The sequence below is a fragment of the Gastrolobium bilobum genome, unplaced genomic scaffold (genome assembly GCF_033153095.1).
Source record: "Gastrolobium bilobum isolate Gb01-03AN ecotype WA unplaced genomic scaffold, APGP_CSIRO_Gbil_v1 utg12007, whole genome shotgun sequence".
Classification (NCBI taxonomy): domain Eukaryota; kingdom Viridiplantae; phylum Streptophyta; class Magnoliopsida; order Fabales; family Fabaceae; genus Gastrolobium; species Gastrolobium bilobum.
In genome coordinates, this window is record NW_026895747.1 from 95,169 (window position 1) to 121,789 (window position 26,621).

General features: G+C 35.9%; 1 protein-coding gene across 4 annotated transcripts; it reads right to left on the minus strand.

Annotated features, from left to right (window-relative positions):
* Positions 1 to 978: 978 nt before the first annotated feature.
* Positions 979 to 26,409, minus strand: LOC133295608 (splicing factor U2af large subunit B). Of its 4 annotated transcripts, XR_009749374.1 has the most exons (12): positions 26,305 to 26,409; positions 19,521 to 21,247; positions 19,295 to 19,432; positions 11,339 to 11,410; positions 6,928 to 6,969; positions 6,745 to 6,831; positions 3,076 to 3,186; positions 2,868 to 2,960; positions 2,272 to 2,351; positions 1,708 to 2,179; positions 1,416 to 1,565; positions 979 to 1,151 (listed from the first exon to the last, which is right to left on the minus strand). XR_009749374.1 is itself a non-coding variant. In XM_061494448.1 (11 exons), the coding sequence occupies exons 2-11, from the start codon at positions 21,123 to 21,125 to the stop codon at positions 1,476 to 1,478; spliced, it is 2,790 nt and encodes a 929-aa protein (XP_061350432.1). In that variant the 5' UTR covers positions 21,126 to 21,247; positions 26,305 to 26,409; the 3' UTR covers positions 979 to 1,475. The 4 variants fall into 4 exon arrangements, 3 of the variants coding, with proteins under 3 accessions (XP_061350432.1, XP_061350431.1, XP_061350430.1); XM_061494448.1 differs by having other exon boundaries at positions 979 to 1,565; XM_061494447.1 differs by having other exon boundaries at positions 1,416 to 2,179.
* Positions 26,410 to 26,621: the final 212 nt, after the last annotated feature.

Here is a 26,621-nt window from a genome sequence, read left to right on the forward strand (position 1 = left end):
TTTTCTCTCTTTTCTTTTATGTTTGTGTAGGACCAAATAGTATTTTTCAAGTAAGATTATATATGTATAACCCTAAAAAAAATCATTTACTTTTTTTTTGGGTAGTTAAAATCATTTACTTTATGAAAAAAATGTTTATCCTTTTAAATGACACAATTTATATTATTTCACTCTCACAAAGAGGTGGAACCCCATCTTTATTTTTTTGTCAACTTTCTCTCCTTCTTTATCTATCTCTCTCTCTTAAAATAACACAACTTTACATCCTTTAAAATGACACACACTTTACCCTTACTTTATTTATGCAGAAGTTTGCATCCTTGATGAAACACAAAAAATAATTCATACTAAGAGTAAAAAGATATTAATGTTTATAAAACCTGATAAAGTCATCACTACATAAGCAATAACAAAGACTCAAGCTGATAACGTATTTATAAAGATGCATTCCATAAAATACATAAAGTATTTATAATCCATAGATGAAGCATCTAAAACAAACTAAAATTATAATCTAATACAAGTTTTTTTTGGTGTTTAATCTAATACAAGTTTTTATATTACCAAATTACGGCAAGATGAAGTTTCCTTGTAATTAAACTTCAGTTGAATCAAGATTAAATAGTTTCTTATAATAGTTTTTGAACAACTAAATTTCAATAAAATCATAACAACATTGCATTATTTGATTAAGAAGTTGAGAGATTATTTAAATTAAAAATTATGAAATAATAGTTGATTTTTTCGGCTTCCTTTTTATTCTGGCCTTTTACTATTAAAATCATCACTGGAAATAGGGAATAACATTTCACCAACTAAAGACATTTTATTTTATTTTTCTTTAAAATAAAACCCACGCAACATAAGAGATAACAGCATCGAAGATTCCATGTTATATAATTGTGCAGCCAAAAGTTAAAATAAAAAGGCTGTAAGATGCTATAGTAATTGAAGGCTACTGCATTTAACTAACATTGGAAAAAGTATGGCCCTGGAACTAGCATCTAAAAATAACTACGATACAACCAGTTTGTAATGCAACATAACCTTATACAATGAATATCTCCAAATAGCATGAGACCACCAGCTCAAAGTCTAACCACAGTTAAAAAAACATTTGGTACGATATAAATTTTCATCATATGCCCAACCTAAAAAGAGAAAAATCGTAATCAGATTTGATGCATGCATGCTACTGCATTTATCTCAATTTGAAATTGCTCAATTAAGCTTTTTCCCACTCCAAATGTTTAAAATACTAAACATCAGCAAGGTAAATCTGAATGTTAAAAACATGTTCCAATATATTTTATACCAGGAGGCATGCTAACATAACCAATCAGATTAATTCATTCATTCTTGCACAATCATGCAATACTAAATTATGTTCATCATGTAACCAATTTACCACTCACTTTGAAATGCTCATTTTGTAAACCTTGCCTTATATAAACTGAGGGTAACATACTCCACTGTCACCATTCTGCCATCAAAGAAACGTCCATGTAGACAATGTGCTGCCGAAAGACATGCTTCAGTTCTTCCATACTCAACAAGAACAGAACCTGGTTCAAATACATGATCGTAAATATCATCTTCCTCATCAATGCCCTTTTTGGGAGCAACTAATTCTGAACTAGAATCACGTTCAGAAAAGCCTTCCCGAAATTCACAAACCGTGTTTTGTAAGTCCATATTGCCACCCACCATCTTATTTTCGATATCCACATCAATATTGTTAGCAACCATTTTCTCATGCAATTCTGGCCCATCATTGGGTGTATCCTGGTGATCAGGACATTCTTGAATGATACTACTGGGTATGCTCTTTTTGTCCGCAGCTTCAACAGTTCTATCACTCACAAGCTGTTCTTCATGACATGATTTATTGTCAACAACTTCATCAGCATTTTTATCAACATCGGCAGCACTACCATCATCAACTGTATCTTCTTCCAGTTCTTTTTCGTAATGGAATTCAACTCCACTTATTCCTTTGGACACGGGGGAAGCAGCCTTTTCAGAAAAACTAGATTCTGCATTATTAACGACACAAGGGTTTTCTGGAGAAGCTTCTTTAGAATCCACTTCGTTTATAACTTCACATTCTTCCAATTTGGTTGCTAAATTTTTCTCACTGCTATGCTTGACTACATTAATTGATTTGATAGACCCAAATCTGCAAGATATTAAGGACTTCATGCAATAAATGTTTATAAACTTTAATATTATGAATAATTCGAGAGAAAAAAAAATACAATTCTTAATGACCTTGCACATTCCAATCGTACATCCTCCAAAATTTCTCCAATCGCCATGTCAGATAGAGACAAAATAGACTCCAATGCGAACTATTCATATTACACAGACAGAATTCAAAAAGCAATCATCAAAATATCCAATGTAAATAACAAGAACATTTAAAAATATATATATTTGACCCAAAAGCTTAGCATGTTAAGCAAGGGACCAATAAAGATATCTACAAGTCTAATGCATCTTTTCATATGAAAGCCCACCAGGAATAAAATGTGGATTGAGTACAGGCTACAATTATTTCTACTTGAAACTAAGGAACACTTAATACTGCAATTTTCATTTTCACACCACAAGCAGTAAGGATTGAATTCATATCATGCAAAATAATATATATTACGCAACACTTAATACTGCAATTTTCATTTTAACTCTACAAGCATTAAGGATTGAATTCATGTCATGCAAAATAATACATATTCACCCACAAAACACATTGTTTACAGTGAACAAAGTCACTAATAAAAATTGAATGGGGATAAGGAAAAGTCCACTGAAAATGAACAAAAACATAACCTAACTACATAAAAGTTAAATAAAAAATTTAATACCACATTTTTAATCTCTAATACTTCTGTTGGCTTTCTGAGCAGTGGCTTTGCATGCTCTGGAATGCTATAAGATGGTGGTTTACTACCGTTTTCCTGGAATATTTATATTTTGGTTAGTACCAATCTCCAGTTATACAAAAAATTGTGGTTATAATTCAAAGGCAATCAAGGAATCACATCCAAGGATTAGAGTGGATAGCGAAGTTACCAAGGATGATGATGCATTAGGCATAGCCTGAACAACTGTAAGTACTTCCCCTCCCAGCTTCATACCATTCAAACCAGCACAAGCTTTGACGGTAACAGAGTGGTCCACATACTGACACAGTTAGCTCAAATCAGCATTCGATATAACAAAAAAGAGACTACAACAGGAAAGAGAAAATAAAAATAGAGAACAAAATAAGTACCCAAATCCAGTATAATACCCCTAACTTAAGAATTTAATTAATTACCTGTAATTAAGCATGCATAAGTGGGTAGAATTAAGTAAGAGACTAAAATTAATGAGTTAAGGGAACTTTTAAGATAAAAAGTACAGTCAGTGAGAATTATGGGGTAAAAATGGGTACAAGCAAAATTACCCAAAGGGTAAAAGTATAGTTAAAAATATGACCGGAAAAATATTCTAGTCCATCGAGTAAAGTTTGGTAGTAAATGGAGGTGAATAAATAGATAAGATTTTACCCGGTTGAAATTACTCAACCTAAGTCAACAACAAAAAAACATTTGTTCCTTTCACTAGTGACAGAGAGAAAAGAGAGGGAGAAACCATTTTTGAGCCTCAAACCCTAACTTCTTTATTTCCCAACCAAATCAACTCATTCCAAAGCCAAAACCACTTAAATCTTCCCCTCATAGTAAATACAAGATCCGTTTTGAGTGGGAGACTTTGTGGAGAGAGATCTTCCCTCTCAAATATTTCGACCCCTTTGAAGAATGGAGGAGTTTGGAGGCATTTTCATCCATGGGAGCTTAGGAGACCTCTATTCCTTGGTTGTGTGATCTATTATGGCAAGTTTCCACTTCTCCAACCTAGTTTTCTTGGAGTTTTCTAGAGGTTGAAGACAATGAATAGTGTTTTTTTGTGGGTTTTATGAGTTTGAGTAAAATTGAGGCTAAATTCCTCTGGAAATATTGTTAGGAATGATAAATAATCGGTAGAAATGAGTTTAGATTGTCATTTGATATTTGGAGAAATCTATGCTTGAAATTGAGGATTTCTTGCATTGTTAGCCTTGATTGGTTATATGTTTGATGGTGTCCCTTGAATGGTTAGGATTGAAACAAGTGGACCAAGTGGAGTGACCAATCCTTGTGGTTGTGCTCAATTGAGGAAAGGAAAACTTTGAGGAAGGTTCAAGTGTAAGGTAAACCTTCGGACCTTGGGGTTGATCTCCTTGAATGTTCCACCATACTCCGTTGAGGAGGAATGGTTTATGAGGTGTGATATTTAATGATGATAGTAAATGTATGCTCATGCATTGATTCATGCATTGATAAATGTTATGATTGCTTAATCATCATTGATTGATGTTTGATTGTTTAAGAGTAATTGAGGAATGGTTGATAGATGTAAAATTAATGAATGAGGTAAGGTTGAGGATTGGGATTGAGGATATGTTAATGGTTGAGAGATGAGGTAGAAAGGATTGAATGGTCCTTGGATCAGTCCAATGGATGTAACTAATATGATGGAGGGGTGGTCTTCCTTAGAGCCAGCCCTAAGGGAAACTCCTTGTGGTTTTTACCTGAGAGGAACAACCCTTGAGGATCCCTCTTGAAGCCATCATGCCAGTAAGGACTTCCCCTGGAAACAACCCTATGAGGATCTTTAGGTGGTTTGTCTTACCCTTGGAAACAGCCCTATGTTGATCTCCTTGTGCTGAGAGCCTAAGAGAGACAACCCTTTTGCATGCCATTTAGTATGGTTATATGTGTAGGTCAATTGCACCACCATGTGTATATGTATTTATTTTGAAGTCATATGATGTATTTTGGAGGACTTAATGCATGATCATTGTAATGGTAATTGCCATGTTGTTTATGAGTCACGGCTTTGATCTTGTCTCTTTGGTAGCTAAGTCCTTTGGCATGTAATTATTTTGAAGAGCATAGGTGTAATTGAGATATTGATACATTGATGAATGTGAAGTTATGTTTTATCAATTTGAAATGTATGTGGAATGTGAGAGCCTCATGGTGTGTGACCATGGTTGGAAATCCTTCATCAATTAGGTAGCAATAAGTTGGAGAAAGGAGGGAGGAACTCCTTCAAGTGAACCACCAAAAACAAGGGAGATCAAGTCTCCCCAAGTGGAGCACGCTCAAGCGCTGATAAGAGCGTTCAAGCACGCTGTGAGCGTGAAATAGAGGAAAAATCTCTGCCTTTGGGCGCTCAAGCACGCTGAAGACTTGGAGATGGCCAAACTTTCTGTCTCTGGGCGCTCAAGCGGCCAGTAGAGCGCTCAAGCGCGCTAACAGACGAAAGAATGTGTTCGAAGAGCGTGCTCAAGCGCCCTGTTGGATTTCAGCACGGATGTAATTTAGTAAAATTGGCATAACTCGAGCACCAGAGCTCCAAATTGAGTGAGGTTTGAACCTATGTGAAGTTAACACATAGGGCTATAACCCTATAAAATATTAGAGCAATTGGATGAGTATATCAATACCAGTTTAGGATTGAAGTTGATGCTACAATTCCGAAAGTTCGATTTCGTCAGCTTACCTTGCGAGTTTAATAACTCTGGCTATACTTAACCAAATGGTTATTATAATATCTTTTCGAAGAGCCCTAGACATCTAATTTATCATAATGAAAAGGTTAGAGTTAATGGTCAAGTATAGTGATCTCAGTTTAGAGAATGTTACATGGTTACAATTACGGTCTTGGTTATATTAAATACGGTTTTGTTTTAAAAAGTAAATGAACAATGTTTAAAAGAAAAAGTTTATCTGTAGTTTTAATTAAACTAATGTGATTGTAACTGCACTTAATATCATCAGTAATGTTAACGTTTACGGGTGTACAACAGGGTGTTACATCCAGCAAAATTAAATAACAGGATATATGTTGGCTTTCAGAATTTTCCATCGTAGAATTGGAAAAGATACTGAATAGAAAGAATAATAGCTTTTGGAACAGAATAATTGCTTTTGGAACAGCTCAAACTGTTAAGTTAACAAGTGAAGGATAGAAACGTATTATGCCAAAATTTATAAAACTTAATCAAACCACCATTCCATCAAGTTGTTTACATTTTGCACCTAATGGGTTTACCCTGCCGAAAACTCTACAGAGTGGCTCAGTCAGTGGTTTCAGGTGGTAACACAGAAGTAAGCCGTATACATAAAATTGTGTGCACTGCACAGAACAATTTGTTAGGTTGCTTGTGATGAACTAATTTGTTTGCTGGAATTAAAAGGAACGGTTCAGTTATTTGATTTGAGTTCTGTAAGACCACTCAACTGGCTCAGGAAAAGGATGCATGAATCATCATCTAAAATGACTGTTAATTAACTAAGGGGAGCAAGATGCTTCAAATTGGCAACCTAAGTAGTGGAATAAGAATTCTTACACGAGGGTAACATCCCAACCCCAGTGGAAGAAAAGTACTTATTTTCTTTGCACTTGGACTGAAACTGAGTTTTAAACACACTGATGAAGAGTACGCAATAGATGGGGGATTTTAGAAAGAAAGAAAAAATTTACAGATAAAAATTACAGAAAATACCCATATCACAAATTAACCATTTAAACAAATATTAAAGGAATGGATCTTAAGTCACTTGGGCTTCGCTCAGGTTGTTACGCAGGTAAGTTTAAATCATAGTACTTCCATGTAAAAAATATAAGAAGAAAGAAATGCAGCCTTACCTCCAGAAAAGCACGTGATCCATTGCTGTCGTCCGTCTCAAAGTGGTAAGCCTTCAAAGATCCAAATGCACCAGCAATGTCCACAAGCTAAAGAAGGAAATATAAAAAATAAAATAAGTATTAGTTGCATGAAAGGTAAAGTATGTAGATGGAAGAGGGATTTTTTCATTTCTTAATAATTACCATCTCTGAAGAAAGATGATTTGAAATTCCACCAATGAAGATCTGCAGAAACATTAAAAGACACAATCACTAGACAAACAATTAATTGACCTATACAGTATAGCAAAGCACACATGATAGCAATTCGCAAAGATAGTTAAATCACACAAAGTACCAAGATCAGAAACATTTAACAATATGGAAGGATGTCCTTATCAAAAGTCAAAACCCAGAATACACTTAAAGCTATGTAGTCAGGAAACAATAACTGAAAAGTCAACATAACAAGCTAAGGAGATCCTTTAATGGAAAAACGGGTTCATTGAGAAAAACAATGAAGTTACTTCTGCTGAAATGGCCCATCGTAATAATTTTATGCAAGCATTAATTACATATAAAATGCTATATTGTTTTTTTTTTTTTTTTTTTTTTTTTTTTTTTTTTGGTACATTGCCAGGAGGTATCCCCATTCAACCTTCTCCGGGCACCATGCCCTCGGGGTACGGCCCGTTTGGGCTAGCCCCTCATTGTAACAGTAGGTGCACTAAGCTTCGCAACCGGAGAAAAGACGAGACTAATCCCCCAACCGAAGATTTTTTGACTTATCCTCTGGCCCCCAAAGATTTTTCAAGAAACTGCTTGAGGCAGGGTTTGATCCCTGCACCAAGCAATCCCTTGGAAGCTCAGCTGCCAACTGAGCTACCCTTGGGGGTTACACAGGAATAATACATGATGTGGGTTTAGTGGTGGATGTTTTCTGTTTTTCTTCATTGATCAAATTAAATTTTCTGTTTTTCCCCGGGAAGCAGATCTATGGTTTGCTGTTGGAAAAATCAAACTATGTTAAATATATGCCTGCTTATGTTTTATGTTTGCGCACTTGGTTACAGCAGTGGGGGAAATAGCGTCTTAAGTAAGTAAAAAACAGAATATTGTTGCTCAATCAAGTGAAAAATCCGAATATAGTCCAAAGCAGAATACCATTTTATTGGTGAGAAGGAACAGCAAGCAGCATATTCAAACAAGAGACAGGCTAGCTGATGTTATTAACAAGCTGAAACTAGACATAATTAATAATCAAGTCTCAACTTAAGGAAGAGTGTTCATGGTACTAGGATAATGGTATTATGTCTCATAATATTACAATTCCTATATCAACCCTTGTACATGTGCATATATACATACACCTGTTCAGTTGTGGACTATGGTTTTCAAACATCACACTGTGCTTCTCTTTAACAATTTCAATAATTACATATAAATATTGTTCTGTGTTGTAAATAGAATACTTTGATGTAAAGGACAAAGTCCAACATCACTCTCTTGATTATATTGTTTCCTTTACTAAAACTTACGTGATTTTTCTAGGACCAGAGTTCGGGGAGGACAATTAGCGCCAGATCTGAGTCGAATGGCCTTTATCATTTATTCACTTCAACCCCCGTGTGCTCTGTGGTGGATTTTTCTCTTACAATTCACGCTCGGTTGGGTTATCCAAGCCTTGCGAACTTCATAAGATGGTGCCACATTTGTCTACATTATCTAGTTTGTCATGTGAGTGTTGTTACTTAAGGAAACATACTCAGTTCATTTCACAATCACAGTAGTCATCACGCTTTGTATCCTTTCGCTTTGGTTCGTTCCTTCAGATATTCGCGATCCTAGTTGTACTGTTTCTACTTTGAGGTTTTCGTACTTTGTTACTTTTATTGATGATTACTCTCAATATACTTGGATATTATTAATAAAAAAACTGTCCGAGTTATTTTCTATATTCCAATAGTTTTACGATGAAATACTTAGCCAATTTGGTGTTTCTAATCGCACTTTTCGTAGTGACAATACCCGTGAATATTTTTCCCCATCAATTTTATACCTTTTTCACCTCACACGACATTCTTCACCAAACATCATGTTCCCATACAACCCAACAAAACAAGGTCACTAAACGCAAAAACCATCACATCATTGAAACTACTTGAAGCTTTTTACTCTATGGCTATGTCCCCTTTCACTTTTGGGGTGATGTTGTTCTTACTGGGTGTTATCTTATTAACCACATGTCATCCTCTGTCCTTGATAACCACAAGTAACTCACTCGGTTTTATTTCTCCACCAATTGTTGCATTCCCTGGCCTCTCGCATTTTTGGGTCTACTTGTTTTGTTCATAACCTCAACCCTATTCTTGACAAATTGTCTTCTAAGTCCCACAAATGTGTGTTTCTTAGGTATACTTGGTCACAAAAGTGTTATCGTTGTTACTCTCTCAATCTTCATTGTTATTTTATCTTGGCATATGCTACATTTTTCCAGTATGTTCCATACTTTGACTCTGCCTCCTCTCCAAATGACTCTATCTCTTCTCCATCACCTTTGTTTCCTATTTTGGTTAAGTATATACCACCACCACCATTATCCCTTCTTGCTCTAGATGTCTCAACCTCTAACTGACCCTTACAGGTTTTTCACTGTTGACTGCGTCCTCCTATGTCCCTTGCTCGAGACTCTGTTGTTGATGAGGCTCCGACGTCACCTCCTCCTACGGCTCCAGCCCTACCCTCTGACGTTGACATTGACATCAACCCATAAAATAAGCTGGTCATGTTCATGTTGAAGGTTTTAACCTAATTTTAAATTCGTGTCGTATTCCTGTTAAGTGTATTCGTGTTCGTGTCTAGTCGTGTCAACCCGAATTGCCACCCTTAATTTCAAGATCATTTTATTTGATAGTATATGTTGACGACATCGTCATTATAGGTAATGATCATCATGCATTACTCTAGCAAATTAGTATCTCAGCCATCATTTTCAAACAAAAGATATTGGTAAATTTTGATATTTCTAAGAGATAGAGAATGATATTTATGATATGCAAGAGAAAGTATGTTACAAATATTCTTTAGGAGGTAGTTTTGCTGAATGAAAAACTAGTTGATACTTCTATGGATCCAAATGTCAAGTTTCTGCCAGATCAAGGGGAACCATTCTAAAATCCATAAAGGTATAGAAAATTAGTTGGGAAGTTGAACTACCTCGCCATCACTAAACCAAACATCTGGTTTGCGGTCAATGTAGTGAGTCATTTCCTAAATTCTCCATGTGAAGATCACTAAAATGCAGTGATTCGTATCATCAAGTACATCAAGTCCGCTTTAGGGAAAGGTTTCTTCTATGGAAACAAAAATCATACTCGATTTGTGGAATCCCCAGATGCTGATTGGGCAGGTTGTCACACTGAGAAAAGATCCACATCTGGATACGGAGTTTTTTGGAGATAACTTAGTTTCCTGGAAAAGTAAGAAATAGAGTGTGGTTGCCAGATTGAGTGTTGAGACATAGTATCGTTCCAAGGCCACAGCCACTTGTGTACTCATCTGGCTACAAAAATTTCTTAAAGAACTGAAGTTTAGAGACAGTGGAACAGCAACACTCATTTGCAATTGTTAGAGATATATAAAACCATTAATATAACCTCACCCACTAACTTAAGCTTTTGGATTGAATTGGTTCTTTATATGGTATCAGAGCTTCAGTGACCATGAGGTCACGAGTTAGATGCTCACACCCCCCCCCCCCAACTTTCTCTTGTGCAATTTTCTTAGCACAGGTAGGTGGGTCTGTGCATTGTCCACCCTTCAAGCCTAGTGGGCTCTCGTGTGAGGTGGCGTGTGAGAGATATATAAAACCATTAATATAACCTCACCCACTAGCTTAAGTCTTTGGGTTGAATTGGTTCTTTACAGCAATAATCAAGTTGCTTCGCATATTGTCTCCAATCCAGTGTTTCACGAAAGAACTACGCATATTGAAATAAACTTTCACTTCATCAGAGAGAAAGTCCTTTCAAGAGAGATCGTCACACAGTTCGTCAACTCAAATAATCAACTAGCAGATGTCTTCACTAAGTCCTTGAGGGACCTCGAATAGATTACATTTGTAACAAGCCTAGCGCATATGATTTATATGCTCCAGCTTGAAGGGGAGTGTTGAGAGTGCTATAAATAGAATAGTTTAGTGCAAGGGACAAAGTCCCACATCATGTATCATTCCTGTGTAACCCTTTTTATTCAGTTATATACTCATGCCTCCGCTGTGTATCTTAATCATGCGGATTACATCATGTCTTTCATTTTCTTCTCTCATTGACAAATATAAATATAAATTGATGTTTGACAATAATAAATTGAATCAAATATGCATTTTCGTACAACATTTACAGAATTCATACACTAACACTCATTGACTGCAGTGAAACTTCCTCATTCCACTGTGTAATGAAAAGATGAAGCCATGTGGTATGAAGAGTTTCAGCAATTCAACCATGCATAAAAGCTTACTTCATAAAATAGAAAGGTACATGCTTAGCATTCAGCTTGAAACTTACACATATGAAAGTAAACACATCACGTCAAGATTGTTTTGCAGGCATACCTTATCAGGTGAATCAATTACAACATCACTTATTGTGACAGCAGTATCCACTGATCTCTCTGGTTCACCAGTCTGCATGAAAATAGCAATTGTCTGAAAACCTGCTACATGGATGATAACCACAATATACCTTAGAATAGAAAAGTATACGAAATGGAATTAGTTTGAAATAACAACTTTGATCGCAGAACAAAATAAATCCAAAGAGATCAGTCAACATTAACCTTACTTTTAAGATAAAGAAAGGGAGCAACATATGCAACTTAGCAAACAAAAATGTATTAAAATAAAAGGTTAGCCACCAATATAAAATCCTGTCAACAACTTCTCGATTAAATCAAAAATGTGCCAAATATGATGAACCAACGCATAAGCAAGCACTATATTATACATTAATGTAATGTATATTATTCTTTTGACAAGCTTCTTCATGTATACATACAATCAATTTCCAATGCAACATAAAAATGGCTTCTTTTTAAGAGTTTAGAATCCTCCTAAGAGGTCCACTAGACAACAGAAACATGAAGAAAAAACAAGATTTTTTTTTTTGTTTCCTGGTGATCGAGGGAAAAAGGGAAGAGTTAATAAATTCAAGATAATTGAGCACCAAATACTTCCTCAAGTAATCCGATTTCATCAGAGTGATACCATAAACCAAGTTTGAAATACCATAAGTAGTCACATCACATACTATCAATTAACACAGTGTAAAAGAAAAATAAAAATGTTCCAAATACTTAAATATTCCATTTTCTTTAATGTAGTTCACATGTGAAGACCACCTGCATGGTATCAAAAGCGTCATTGTGAAGAACAAGAAATTTAAGAGATAAAACTGAGGCCTCCATCTAACTGAACCAAAAGGATCTCATTTTTTGTCATTAGATTATGTAGCAACTCTCTGCAAGAGAGCATACTTGTTTATCCCTCAAAATTAATTAATCTAATGAACATAAACAAAATGAACAGAATTACTATCAGACCAAATCACCCTTCAGAGATGAAGTTACACAAGTATATACAGCCTCACAAAGGATGCCATGTCAGGATCAAATACTAGAGGACCGTTTAAGACACTATCATTTCTTTAAGCACGTACCATTAATATGTTAAAATCAACTGCAGTGAGAAAAAGAACCACTTAAATGTATATGTGGACATACTAACTCCAAATTAATCAAGGATCTTCTTTTAAGCAACGTCTGTGTCGTATGTCAAAGTTACAAATACCCATGCACATAAAATTTCATGTGTAAGGGGAGAATATATTGAGCTAAGAATGGTGAATGCACCTCGTCCTTTTTTTTTTATGAGGTAAGATGCAACTCATCTAAGTTAATTAAGGAAGAGGCGTTGTCACCATGCAACATAGTCCAAATGTTCAAGCCTCGGGATATTGGATATGAAGATAAATTAGGATCCCAAGGAAATGAAGAAATCAGACACTGGAACCAAGAGTGACATTAGAAACTCAGAAATAACCTGCAACCCATAGCACTTACATGCTGAACTCGATATAACAAACAAAGCATGAGATCATAAATAGCATTGTCAGAGCAGCCTAGAACAACAACCCTGAAACATTGGCCAGCTAAATCCTGGTAACGCATCAAACTTGTCAATACACCTGGAAGTCTTCTTAATTACGAGTCGGCTTCATCACCATCCAGAATGTGTATTATGATATACCCCATATAAACATCCTATTTAAAAGATTCCAATACTAGGGTCAGAAAATATCTCATAAAATGGAACAAGCAGATCACTCCATGTGAATTATAAAGCTCTTGAAGCTACAGAAGCAGTTTCTAGCATTTGGTTATGAACAATATGAATTCATTTTCCAAAGGAATGTCCAAGAAACCTGACTAAATATGTCATGAAACAAAATTCCACGTTTATAAAGACACCCTTATAAGCATAACCCGGATGATAGGAATTATGCCTTTAAGGCTAAGTAAAGTTGAGATTTAAGCCTTCAAGGCTGACGACAATACAGCCTCTAAAAGTTAGGCCACACTAACATAAGATTCTTAATGGAAAAAACATAAGTGAACTAGAAATTTTATACTGCGATTATGATTATTTTATCATATGTTTGATGTATGACATAAAATTAGAATCTTGGTACATTTTTCAAACATAAATTTACATTACCAACTGAAATTATTTGCAACTAATGCAGTGGTACCCCACCTTTGGGTTCATTTTTATGAGTATACTAGTGGAGAAAAATCCAGTGGGTAAGGTTATCTTGTCCAAAAACCTGACAAATATGCACAAGGATCAAAGTTATCCTGTCCACTAAAAAGTGCATCATGACAAACAATACTTCAATAAAAATATATTACCAATTAATAAGAGTCACTAGTTTTCTTCTGAGCATGGAAATTCTCAAACTAACTTGTTTATGGTGCTTCCACCATTGACTCATAAGAAACATAAGCATGAATTATTTTATTTTATTATTTTGGATCAAAAGTAAGCATTAAATGAAAGTAAATTTTAAGTACTTCTTGACCTAAACAAACACTTAAAGAATATTATGTTTTACCGAGTTACGTAAATCTCCCATAGGCCAGTTGCAAGAGCTTTCACAAAGGAGGGTAAGGGTTCAATTAACTTTTTAAGTTATAGAAATGTGTGTCAGATCAGACCACAAAAGGTATCTATTTATCATAATGAGTTACATGGGCTTGGACCCTATTTACACAGTGTGGGACAACTATACAAGTTTCCTATGCACATATATTGTAACATGCTAGTGCGTATATATCACATGTGCCAAGTTTGCTACAAATACAAGTAAACGTAACCCATGGTCCCCATCGCCAAGGGCAAGGAACAGCAAGGGCTTGTGATATATACGCACAATATAAGTAAACGTTCTTAATGTCAAGTTAAAAAAGTGCTAATTACACACAACAGCAAGGGCAAGGAACAAGCGAACAAAGGCCAATCTTGGCGACACGAGAGTAGATGTCCACATAATCAAGGCCAAAGATCTGAACGTAACCCATGGCCACCAAAAGAGCTTTGAGGCAGTCAATTATGCCATCAGGGCTGATTTCAATAGTGAACACCCAACGGCATGCAGCACTTGTTAATGCAGGAGCGAGAACAAAATTGCATGTGCCATTTGAATACAGAGCAGACATTGCATCAATCATCGGTTGGCACTAACCTGGATGAGATAGTGCTTCGCCTATGGTCTTAGAATGGAAACAAAGAAACATATGCTTGAAAAATATGCTTTGTGTACCCAAACTCTCCACTAACCTTATATCCACTTATAAACTTACCAAAGATTTATATAGTGTCAAGACATTATTTTCTACTCATTTTAAGATTTCACCACGGGAAGAACGATTGAAGTTGTTGAGCAATAAGGCAAGTTGTACTATCTCCTCCATTGAGAACTAAACATGGTGTCAATACGCGGTTTCACTCCTGAGTCTCTTAACTCTACAATTTGGCTACATGACAAGAATCTGGAACACCCTCTTTTTAATCTTCTTAGAACTATGTCGCCAACTCATGGGTCATTTTTTCCTAGAGGTTCATCTATGCAACATACAACATATTGTGATGTTGATTGGGTTAGGTGTCTAGAATCTCGTCAGTCTACTACAGGATGGTATCTGATTCTAAGTGATTCCTTGATTTCTTGGAAACATAAGAAATAGGTTCCTATTCCAAATCCTCTACTAAGGGTGAATATCATACAATGTTCTCCACTTGTTTCGAAATTGCATGGCTCCACAATCTTTTAGATGTTGTTGGCTATTCACAGACTCACTCTACCACTGTTCATGGTGATAATATGAGTGCTACTATGATTGTAACAAATCATGTTCTTCATTAATACACCAAGCATATCGAGGTTGATTATCATTATATTCGAAATGCATTGGACTTTGACCCATATGCTGATTGGACAGTTGATAAGCTTGTGTCAACGCTTCAATCTGAAAGGCTCTTGGTGTGAAGGGATGTTTATGACATATGCAGTCTAGCCCATCCTCTTTCTCTTGGATGCATGCTAGCCCTAGCCGCCTCTTGTCCTCCTATCATGAAGTTTTGCCACTTTAGTGTTTGGGATAGGTTATTCTGTCAACTCTTATTTTGCCTACCTCTCTCAACATCATTAGATTACAATCTCATCCAACGGTGGAGATTTGCGGAATAAAATAAACCCTTTCCCCTTTCTTTCTTCTTACTACCTCCCACACTCTTTCTCTCTCCTCCTCTTTCTCTCTATCGATTTGCGTAATTTACAACCTGTATTTATATTTGAATCTAAATCCATGCAATGATTAATGGCATGATCGTTCTGTTGGATGAATATAATTTTCAAAATTCTTTGAATCTGATATAATTGAACACGGCAGAAACCGCAAAAATACAAAATAAACGACAACCACGAATAATCCCTTCCATTGAATTAATTCACGAACATTTCTACTTAGATGTTGAAATTTGAAATCGAATCAACTTATCTCTTTCTTATCTTGTTTTTTGCCTTGAAGTGGAGAAATGATCTCTGTTCTCTCTATGTTACGCCCGCCAACAGGCCTACCTGATTCCATAACATAGGGCATCTGGGTTTGTTTCTTCTTGACACCCCTTTTCAATTCTTTATGTAAATTCTCATAACAATGGCTAGGTTGGATGGATTGAGAAAAAAGTTTGCAACTTTTTTTTATGCTGAAGTGCCATTGAAGAGAGAGAAAGGGGAGGAAAGAGAAAAAATAAGAGGCAATGGGAGAGCGAAAGGAGCAAAAGAGTTTATTTTATATAATAAATCTCCACCATCGGATGAGATTGTAATCTAACGGTATTGAAAGGAGTAGACAAAAGTAGGCAAAATAAAAGTAGGTAGAATAATCTATCCCTTAGTGTTTTAGCTTTGTTTCACAATTATCTTCCTCGTTCACATAGTGAACATTTTGTTCTATTATCACCATGGCTAAGGATGGCAATGGCAGTAAAAACCTCAAAGTAGTCACATGGTCTTGTTGTCCTTTCTATGTACATTCATCAATTAATAAAAGAATCTTGTTGATGAATGTTGTATTGCGTGTTGAAGCTAATTGGGTAAAAGCCATGAAAAACCCACTGAAGCAGAAGAATAAATCGGGATTCATCACCGGCTCCACTTTTATATAACATTAGGCAAGAAACAAATTGTTTTTCTAGCTCGCAAGTGGGAGTATTAAGGATAAAATATCAAGATGATATCGTATAATATTAATAGTACATCTTAATATAATTTAAAGTATCCTAGAGGATCTTTTAAGATTTTTTTCCCTATTTTCTTATATTTCATGATTTGTTTCCTTATTTTAGAAGTTCCCTATTTAGTATAAATAGACTTTAGTGCTTTGTCTTTTGAACTACTTCATAACACATCAATATACAATATTATTCAATCCTCTCCCTTTTTTCTTCATCTATGCCTAAATCCATACAATTTCAGCAATCTCCTGTAATCTATCCTACATTGTGCAACACATTTTAAATTCTGTCTATTTTACAAGAAAGGGCCACAAAAAGCCCATCAGTTTTTCCAAAAATCTCTCTTGATATTTGACACGGTATCCCTTCATATTTGACAGACCCAACCAAAAACACTCAACTGAAACGAGCAACTATTTGTTTACACATTTTAAGATAAGAAAATAGGAATACCAAAAAAAGTCATAACTCAAATAAATTGTATATTTCAGCAAAATAGAAACTCAAGAAAACATACACTCCAAAAAAAGTTGTTCATTAAAAAGAGAATATTTCATGTCGTACCCAAAGATTTTGGTTCACATACTAAACTTTCAGCTTATATCTAGCGCAAACAAGTATCAAAATAAGATGCAATTTGGCGTATGCCAAGCATAAGTACCTATTTCTTTATTGACAGAAAAGTAGATAGAACACGAGAGAAGGGCTAATTTCAATAAAAACAGAGTGTCTGACTAATCTGATAATAAGTGATTACAAAAGATTAAAAAGTTCATACTAAGTAATACATATACTAGTTAAGAAGGTGATACAGCCTATGCAGAAATCTACGTTTTAATTATAATGATGGAAAGGTCTGCAAAGGGAATAAAATTGAGAGTTTTTTAACACACCTAAGATGCTTTGACTTGTAGTTGAGCTAGGTGGGAACAAATTACGTGATATTCATAGCATATAAACTTCACAAAGGAGTAACATATTGAAATTAAAAAATACGGAAATTTTGAAATATCTCGAATCAGAAACGTAGAGCCTACTCTAAGAAACCCCACACCATTACTCCAGGTCATTTAAATCCATATTGACAGATTAAACTGCATTATGTTAATCAATGATGAAAATTAACTCAAGAATTTTAAAGACAATATAGATCTAAGCAGCATGACAACATACCATCCAATGATTCATAGATAAGACTAGTATTAATGCATAGAATCTCATAGACACCCTAATAATAAGGCCTATGCTACAATGTAGGGGATGGGATGTAGAGAATCAGCCATGTGGAGGGAGTAGGAAATTCGGTTAGGGGAGTGAGATAAATGTGAAGAGAAGGAAGAGTAGGAATCAGGTAAGAAATGTGTTAAGGTTTAAGGGCACTTTGGGCAGGGAGGTAGACAGACCCTAAAAAATCTGCAAGTGTTTCTATCTTTATTCTCTGTTTTTCAGTGTCATCAAGAGGAATTTTCCCCATTGCAAGAAGCTATATTCCATTGTTTCTTATCAGTAAAAACCAGTTACTATCAATATCTTAAATTACTACAGTAGATTGTTCACAGTTTGAGGAAAAGAAAAACAGTTAGAAGTTACAAAACTTCAGACCAATTTGCTAATCTTACACAGCATCAAATATAATGGTTTCAGTGTTAACACTTTTGGAGCCAATTTTCAGTTGTAATAGAGCACTCATCAATAAAGTTTTAAAACATTTTAATATAAATGAATTTAGCAGGACATAGGAGTCAATTGTTGAGACATGCAAACACCCCAAGTGTCAATCATCCAATACAACATTTAACCCAAGATGGATACCCTAAGTGTCAGATACATTTTACAACCTTTTGACATCGCCAGAGAAAGCTTTAATTCAATTTTGGCTTCACTATTATTCTAACTGATTTTGAAATAGAATGATAGACCCTTCTCAAAGTGATTCATGCTGTGAACCTGGATATTCTAAAATTCACCATGAGTGTAAAGTGCAGTTTGGTAACTAACGGAAATTAACAACATCCATTACCATACAATATCTAACAATTAAAGAAGACCAAAGCGAATATTTGAATCTTCATTCATTAATGGTGACTAAAAGCACATACAATAGGGACCAAAAAGCTTATTTTTTTGCTTTGTCATCCTAAATACAAACTACCAGATATCTATATTAATAAAGTCAAACTAAACTAAGATAAACATAGAAAGTAAACCAATAGAGCTGCATACAATCAGAAGAATCCATAAGTGCATGTTAAACGATTAATTATCTACTTTAGTCAAAAACACTGTAGAATGTTCAGGCCATCAAATTCAAGAAACCCACTGATATCAATAAAATAATAGAAGAATGCACAAGCATAATAGGCGGAATTCAGTAATTTCAATTTGAAACATCACTATCATCACAACATCAATAAGAAAACCAATTTACAGCTAAAAAAAAAAAAAAAAAAATCTGTCAATTTAAAGCAAGTATAGACAAGCAAAATAAGTAGTAGGACAATTTTTATCTGAAATTTTTTTATAAATGGTTTCACACTTTTTTCAGAAAATCAATTGAACTTTGGTAGAGGAAATACTAGAATATAATACCTATAAAAAAATCAAAATCAAAATCAAAATTGAATTCAAGAAGAGAAAAACACCATACACTTATAACAGCTATTATATTAATACAGATGGAAGAATGAAGGTGACGGATAAGATTTTCATTCTTACTGCAACTTCAACATAGTCTTTGGGGCGTCTAATTTTCACGATGGAGCCAAATAATGTACTTCCATCAAAAGAAAGAGCCGTTGATGCATCCTCAGCTGTAAGGAATTCTACAAGTGCTTGGCCCTTATCCTTGTGCAACTGCAGTGAAGATACGCAAAAACAAACTCAAACCTGTTTTCATAGGGGGAGAAAAACTAAACTTTCATATTTTGTACTACAAACTCACAATGCAGCTGATACATGGTTGAGCTTGTTGGATATGATTTACACCAACAGAGAGCAAGAGGTTATTGAAACAATCCATCACAGATTTCTCAGAGGCCGAAGCTGGTAGATTCTCAAGATAAAGCCTTCTCATAGGCCGGGTAGCTTGAGTCAGTTGGACAGAACCAATGTTGGCATTCTTCCCTGCTGATACATCGTTCAGAAAAGAAACTGGCAGAGGCTTCACCATGGCTAGATCCAGGGAAGTAGCCGAAGCCACATCATGCATGTTGGATAACACAGTATAATTTGATAATTGAAAACTAGAAGAAACAAAAGCTGGAGAAGGATTATCTGTCCCTACAGGGGGAAGATCCCATCCAGCACGTTTCTTCTCTAAAGAATGCTTAGATGGGGAAGGAGTCTTAACAGCAGCTTCACTTTTCCTCTTCCTCGGAGAATAGCCGCCAAGTCCACTCGTAGAGCCACCATGTCGATGATGGTGACTACTAGAACCATTAGTTGATACTCTGCTTCTATCAACATCAGTATGCTTTTTTCTAGAACTATCTTTCAGAGAAAGCATAGACGACTCTTCACGCTCTCCATCATGATAAGTATGTTTTTGTGCCCTGGGTGAAAAAGAAGAGGACTTTCTTCTATCTTCACGCTCTCGACTTCTTGACTGTCTCCTCTTTGCTGTTGATTCTTCATAATGTGACTTCACCTTTTCCCGCTTCTCCTTCCTCTCATAAATGTGTGGGTTATGGTGTTTCACAAGATCTTGTTTCCTTGTTGCATTTCTGTCTTGTGCTTCATCATCTCCGTTACGGTATTTTCTCCTGATATCTCTTTCATATTTTGCTCTACCCTCTGCATGCTTATCCTTATCTGAATCTCTATGATACTTCTTTTCACGTACTTCTTCAGAATTATTGCTTAACCGCTTTTTCATTTTCCACCTATCATGTCTTTCTTTGTCATGCTTCCTTTCAGTATGATACTTGTCAGGATTCTCATCATCTCCAATTTGGTTTTTTCTCTTTTTGTTCCTTTCAGATTTTGATCTACTTATTTCTGCATAACAATCCTTATTAACTGATTCTCTTGAATGCTTATTTCCAGCTTTATACTGAGAGTTATCACTAATTCGCTCATTTTTTCTCCAACCATGCATCTCTTCACCAGTCTTATCTTTAGTTACTCTGCCTTTATCATTTAATGCAGTACTTGATTTGGTTTCTAAAATATAGTTTGCTCTATCATCCCCTTCAGTTAAATCATCTTTCTTTACATACGTGCTCTCAACCTTCTTTCTAGAACTTACATTCACTGGCTCCTCCAAAGCATGTTTCTCCGTGCCGAAGGATGAACTTTTATCATCTCTATCAATTCTTTCAGACTCAACATGATCAGCAATTTTCTCTGAAGAACCTCCAGGTGATGTATTCCATGCTTCCTTGGCAGGGTCCTTTACATTTTCAAGCAATTCTTTGTTACTTCTTCTAAGCATAATCTCTTCAAAACTAATTGGCCTTGTACGGGCTGCGCTCTCTTCATCATAATTATCCACAGAAAACCAATTACTTTTTCCAAGCTTCTCCTTCAAACGATCAGATCTGCTCATCTTGTATGATGTAAACAAATAACAAAGGAAATTAATCACGCCCCTACTAAGAGATTAAGGAGAGCATCCGTGAATTGACATGTTGAACTATTGAGACTGTCCTAGTTAGATTATACCATGTCCTGAAAACAAAAATAAAAATTATATCAAGTAAATACATGGTAGGAAATTCCATTTCATGCATTAATAAGTTCATTGATTTCTTCCAATAATGTCATGAAGAAAAGATTAACTACAAGTTGAATACAAAAATTTGTTCCTTATATGGCTCCAGTATCTAGAAAGCTGGACTTAGCCAAATTAGCAGGTAAATTGAACAGCGGATCTAAAGTCCATATTTGCTTTGTCAACAGCATTGTGAATGCATAATAGATAATTAGCATACCAAAGTTAACTTCAGGGGAATAAAATCATATAATAGGAAACTATATTGCACCTGGGGCCAAACTTTGAACTTAAAAAAAAAAAAAAATTGTTAGTACTTCACATAAAGAGTGACAGTACAACAACAACAACAACCAATGCTTTTTCCCAATAGATGGGGTCAGCTACATGAATCATGTAGCGCCATTTAAATTTGAATCCTGTAAATAGTTTCACTTATACTTTTTCTTGGTCTTCCTCTACCTCTAGTAAAGTGTCATTCCTACTTTCTCTCTATTAGAGTAGTAGCTTATTCTGTATCTGTTTGTATCTGATTATATCTCTGTATATCTGATTAGTTAGTTAGTTCCTGATCTTCTGGGAATTAGTTGCATTAGTTACAACTGTCTAGTTTCTGTTAAGCGTCTAGCTCAGTGTATTAGCCTTAATCAGTTGGTCTATATATACAGACCTCAGTGTACATGCATTTTCAGTTTTTCATTTTCAAGATATATGAAATTCAGTTTCTTTCAAATTCTCTGATTCTCTTGTCCTCTCTAGTCTATCTCTCTTTCGTTTATGGTATCAGCACTCCGATCTTGGGGCCCTGATCCATTTTTCTTTCTCATACATGGCTTCCGCTACACAAAACACTCGAGATACAGCTTCGTCAGCTACACAAAAAGCCTTTGGTGATACCAAATCACCTATACTCTTTAACACTCAGTTGTCAATGAAATTGACGAGCAAGAACTTCCTGTTATGGAAGCAGATTGTTGAACCACCAATCATAGCGCACCAACAAGAACGCTTCTTGGTTAATCCGAAAATCCCCTTGCGATTTCTATCTGAAGAAGACAGAGCTGCTGAAAATGTGAATCCAGCGTTTGTGATGGAACCCAGAAAAATACACTACTGAATTCATTAACAATGGAGGCATAGCCTCTTTTTACATACACTAATACAATATAAAATGCAGAAAATTAACCCAGAAAGCCTCAACTCCCCCTCAAACCAAATACCTAGGCTCAAGAGTTCCCTAGAGGTCTCCCATTTCCCCACTTACCAATTCTGAATACATGCATAAAGAAACCCCACCCTAAATATCTCTATATATACTAAATCCTAATTAATGGGCTTGGTTACTTTATTGAAGGCCCATCAGTTTGTTGAATGGGAGAAAACAGATAAAATGCTCCTTACATAGCTTCAATCTACTCTATCAGAGGAAATCATCAACAAGATTCTTGGTGTACGTCAGTCTCATCAAGCGTGGGACAAGATCCATAAATACTTTGATTCAGTGACCAAAGCAAAGGCCAATAAGGTCAGATCTGAATTACAACATATCAAGAAAGGTGGCAAGAACATCGAAGAGCACCTAGCACGAGTGAAAGCTCTTGGTGATACTCTATTAGAGTTCTTGTTTTCCGGCGACAGCAAACTTGACTCTTTCTCAACTTCCAGCTCATCATAACTGCAATACTTTGGTTGCTGCCCTGGATCACAGCAGTCTCATTCTCCATACTCCATTGCATCATCCTCTCAAGCCTCCTCATCTCAAGATGGAACGCCACGTGCTCTTGCTACGTCCACCAGTGGTCAGTTAGCTCTTGATTGGTATCCTGATTCAGGAGCCTCACATCACGTCACTGCAGACCTTGGAAATATGTTGCAAAGCAATCGATATAGTGGACCTGAACAAATTTTTGTTGGGAACGGTCAAGGTTTGTCTATAGCCTCTATTAGTTCAACCACTTTCACTTCTCCTTTCAATCCACACACCTCCTTACATCTACACAATCTTCTTCTTGTTCCCAAAATAACAAAGAATCTTATAAGTGTCAGTCAATTCGCTAAGGACAACAATGTCTATTTTGAATTTCATCCTACTCATTGTTTAGTTAAATCACAAGGGACCTAGGAGGTCTTGCTTGAAGGCTCTCTTGGACAAGATGGTCTCTATAAGTTCAAAGGACTTCAAGCTTATGCTCCAGCATTGTCTAATTCATTGTCCAAGTCTCCTCTCTGCAACATTATGACTAGTTCAATGTCTAATACTTTGTCTTGTAACTCAAATACCTGTAATAGTCAAAATATTTCTGTTTGTATTTCTGCACCAAATAATAGCTCATGTAATAGTCAAAATCTCACCTCTGATGTATCAAGGAGCCCATCTTCATACAGTCTATGGCATTCTAGGTTAGGACATCCTCATCTTGAGGCTTTGAAAAATTACTTACATAATGTAATATTTCTTTCCACAATAAAAATGCCATTGATTTTTGCTTTGCGTGTTGCATGGGAAAGTCTCATCTCTTGCCTTCCTTTCCTTCATCAACTGAATACCCAGAACCCTTCACTCTCATATATAGTGATTTATGGGGACCAGCCCCAATTCAGTCCTCACAAGGTTTTCTGTACTACATCACTTTTGTTTATGTCACCACTAGATTCACTTGGATATATCCTCTCAAAAACAAATCAGAAGCCTTAACTACATTCAAACACTTTCACTCACTCATAAAATACTCAATTTCAACACACCATCAAGTCTGTTCAAACTGATTGGGGGGATGAATTTAGACCCTTAACCAAATTTCTCTCTAAATTAGGAATTGTTCATCGTTTGATTTGTCCCCATACTCATCATCAAAATAGCTTAGTTTAACGCAAGCACAGACAAACAGTTGAAATGGGTTTAACTCTTTTAGATCATGCCTCTCTTCCCTTAAAATATTGGGATCATGCCTTTGCCACTGCTGTTTACCTCATTAACAGGCTTCCTACCTCTGCTCTAAATTTTAAAATCCCCTATGCAGAGCTTCACAAAACTCTCCCTGATTATCAGTTTCTTTGCATCTTTGGATGTGCATGTTTTCCTTTACTTAGACCATATAATAAGCACAAACTGGACTTTAGATCACAAGAATGTATCTTCTTGGGATACTCACCCAATCACAAAGGATATAAATGCTTTAGTCCTAAAGGCAGAGTCTACATTTCCAAAGATGTCATCTTCAATGAATTTTGGCTTCCATACTCCACCATTTTCACTAATAAATCCTCAACTCCATCTACTACTTCATTTTACACTAGCACTATTATTCCTTGGTCTTTGGCTCAGTCTACTGCTACCATTCCTTCAACTGTTTCTTCTTCATCAGTCGCCACTTCTAATTCTGGTCCAAATTCCTTTAATAGTCAAAGTCTAGTTATGGTCAACTCTCACTCACCATTACCATCTGAACACAGCCCTTCTTCCAGTCCTAAATCTGCCACTTCTACTGCTCCTGATACATCCCCTGTTGAGGTTCGGACTTCACCAAATCAGTCCTCTCCTTCCTCATCTAATGGTCAGTCTTATGTCCCAGCTTCACCTTACTTCTCACCCATAGCAGCTCAGACTTCATCCAGCACCTCTACTTCTACATCTTGTCAAAACACTTCAAGTACTCAAACACCTGTCTCCACTCACTCACCACACACACCTTCCTCCATTCCTCTTCTTTCACCTCCTCACCACCCTCATCTAGTTCTGCATATATACCTTCACCCCCATTGGGCACACCTCCTACACATAGTATCAAAACTAGATCAAAAGGTCCTGCCCCTATCATTTTGACTGCCAACACTGAACCAACCAGCATTAAACAAGCCTTGGCTGAACCCAAATGGGTACAAGCAACGCAACAACAAGAATATGATGCACTAATTGCTAATGGAACGTGGTCTTTAGTTTCTCCACCAGCTTCTAGAAAACCCATTGGCTGCAAGTGGGTATTTTGAATCAAAGAAAATCCGGCTGGGACAATAAATAAATACAAAGCTAGGCTTGTTGCCAAAGGGTTTGATGAAAGCCTCTAGCTCAGTGTATTAGCCTTAATCAGTTGGTCTATATATACAGGCCTCAGTGTACATTCATTTTCAGTTTTTCATTTTCAAGATATATGAAATTCAGTTTCTTTCAAATTCTCTGATTCTCTCTTCCTCTCTAGTCTCTATCTCTCTTTTGTTTACTCTCTTATACATTCATTCTTGATTTTAATTTTTTTTCTTGTACAGGCACTCATCTAAGACAACATTCTCATTTGAGACTCAAGGTTGACCCCACAAAAATTCAAACAGCCTAACAAGCTTAAAAAAATATACATGTTTCCTTTCACCTTTATGTCAAGTAATTGAAAACATTTGCAAAAAAAATAACCCTAAAAAGAACAAGCACTCAGCCACTGCCCATGTAATGTCACTGATGCCCCAAAGATTCAAAGTCCAGAATCAAATTTGAACCACAAGGGATGGGAGTGCTTAGCATACTAAATAAATTATTATTATTATTATTTGAACTGTAACAAATGAAAAAAATTGTGTGTGCATAACACTAGTAGTTTCTTTCTTTTTCTTTCACCTTTTTTTTAAATCAATCTCTCACGTTCTACAGCCACCACATGCTCCTCTTCTGCAACACCTTGAAAATATTTGTCCTATACATATCCAGAAAGCACACAACTGCTAGTATTTGCCACTTAGTTATTGAAGCTACACAAGCAATTTTCTTTTTCTTTTCAATAACCTAACCTATTATCTTAATATGCTAAATTACAATTGCATTCCTCCTCAATCCCCAAAACTAGGGTTCATGCTTCCCTCTGCAATCCGCGATACCTTTCAAATCCAAAACCCTAAATCAAAGGTACTTAACTTTATCAGCAACACATGGCTAAAGCCTAATATTCGAAAACACAAAATGCTATCGCGCAACGAGACAGAGAGAGAGAGAGAGAGAGAGAGAGAGAGAGAGAGAGAGAGAGGGAACCTGAAGAAAGAACGGGGAAAGTACGGTGGTTGGCGACGGTGGTAGCGGCGGCGAAGAAAGTGCAGTGGGAAATTGGTGAATCTATATCTGCAGTCTACACAATCCGTACTATTCCCTCACTGCATTTCCTCGTTTTATTCATAAAAATAAAAATAAAAATCCTTAAATTATGGATTTCATTGCAACTGCGAGTAAATTTAAAAGAAAAATATATTTTAGAAAATTACTAAAATCTAACTAAAACCCTGTTGCCTTAGTTTTTTACTTTAAAAAAAAAAATCTGCTTTTACTTTTTTCATTGTTAAATTTTGCTTTTA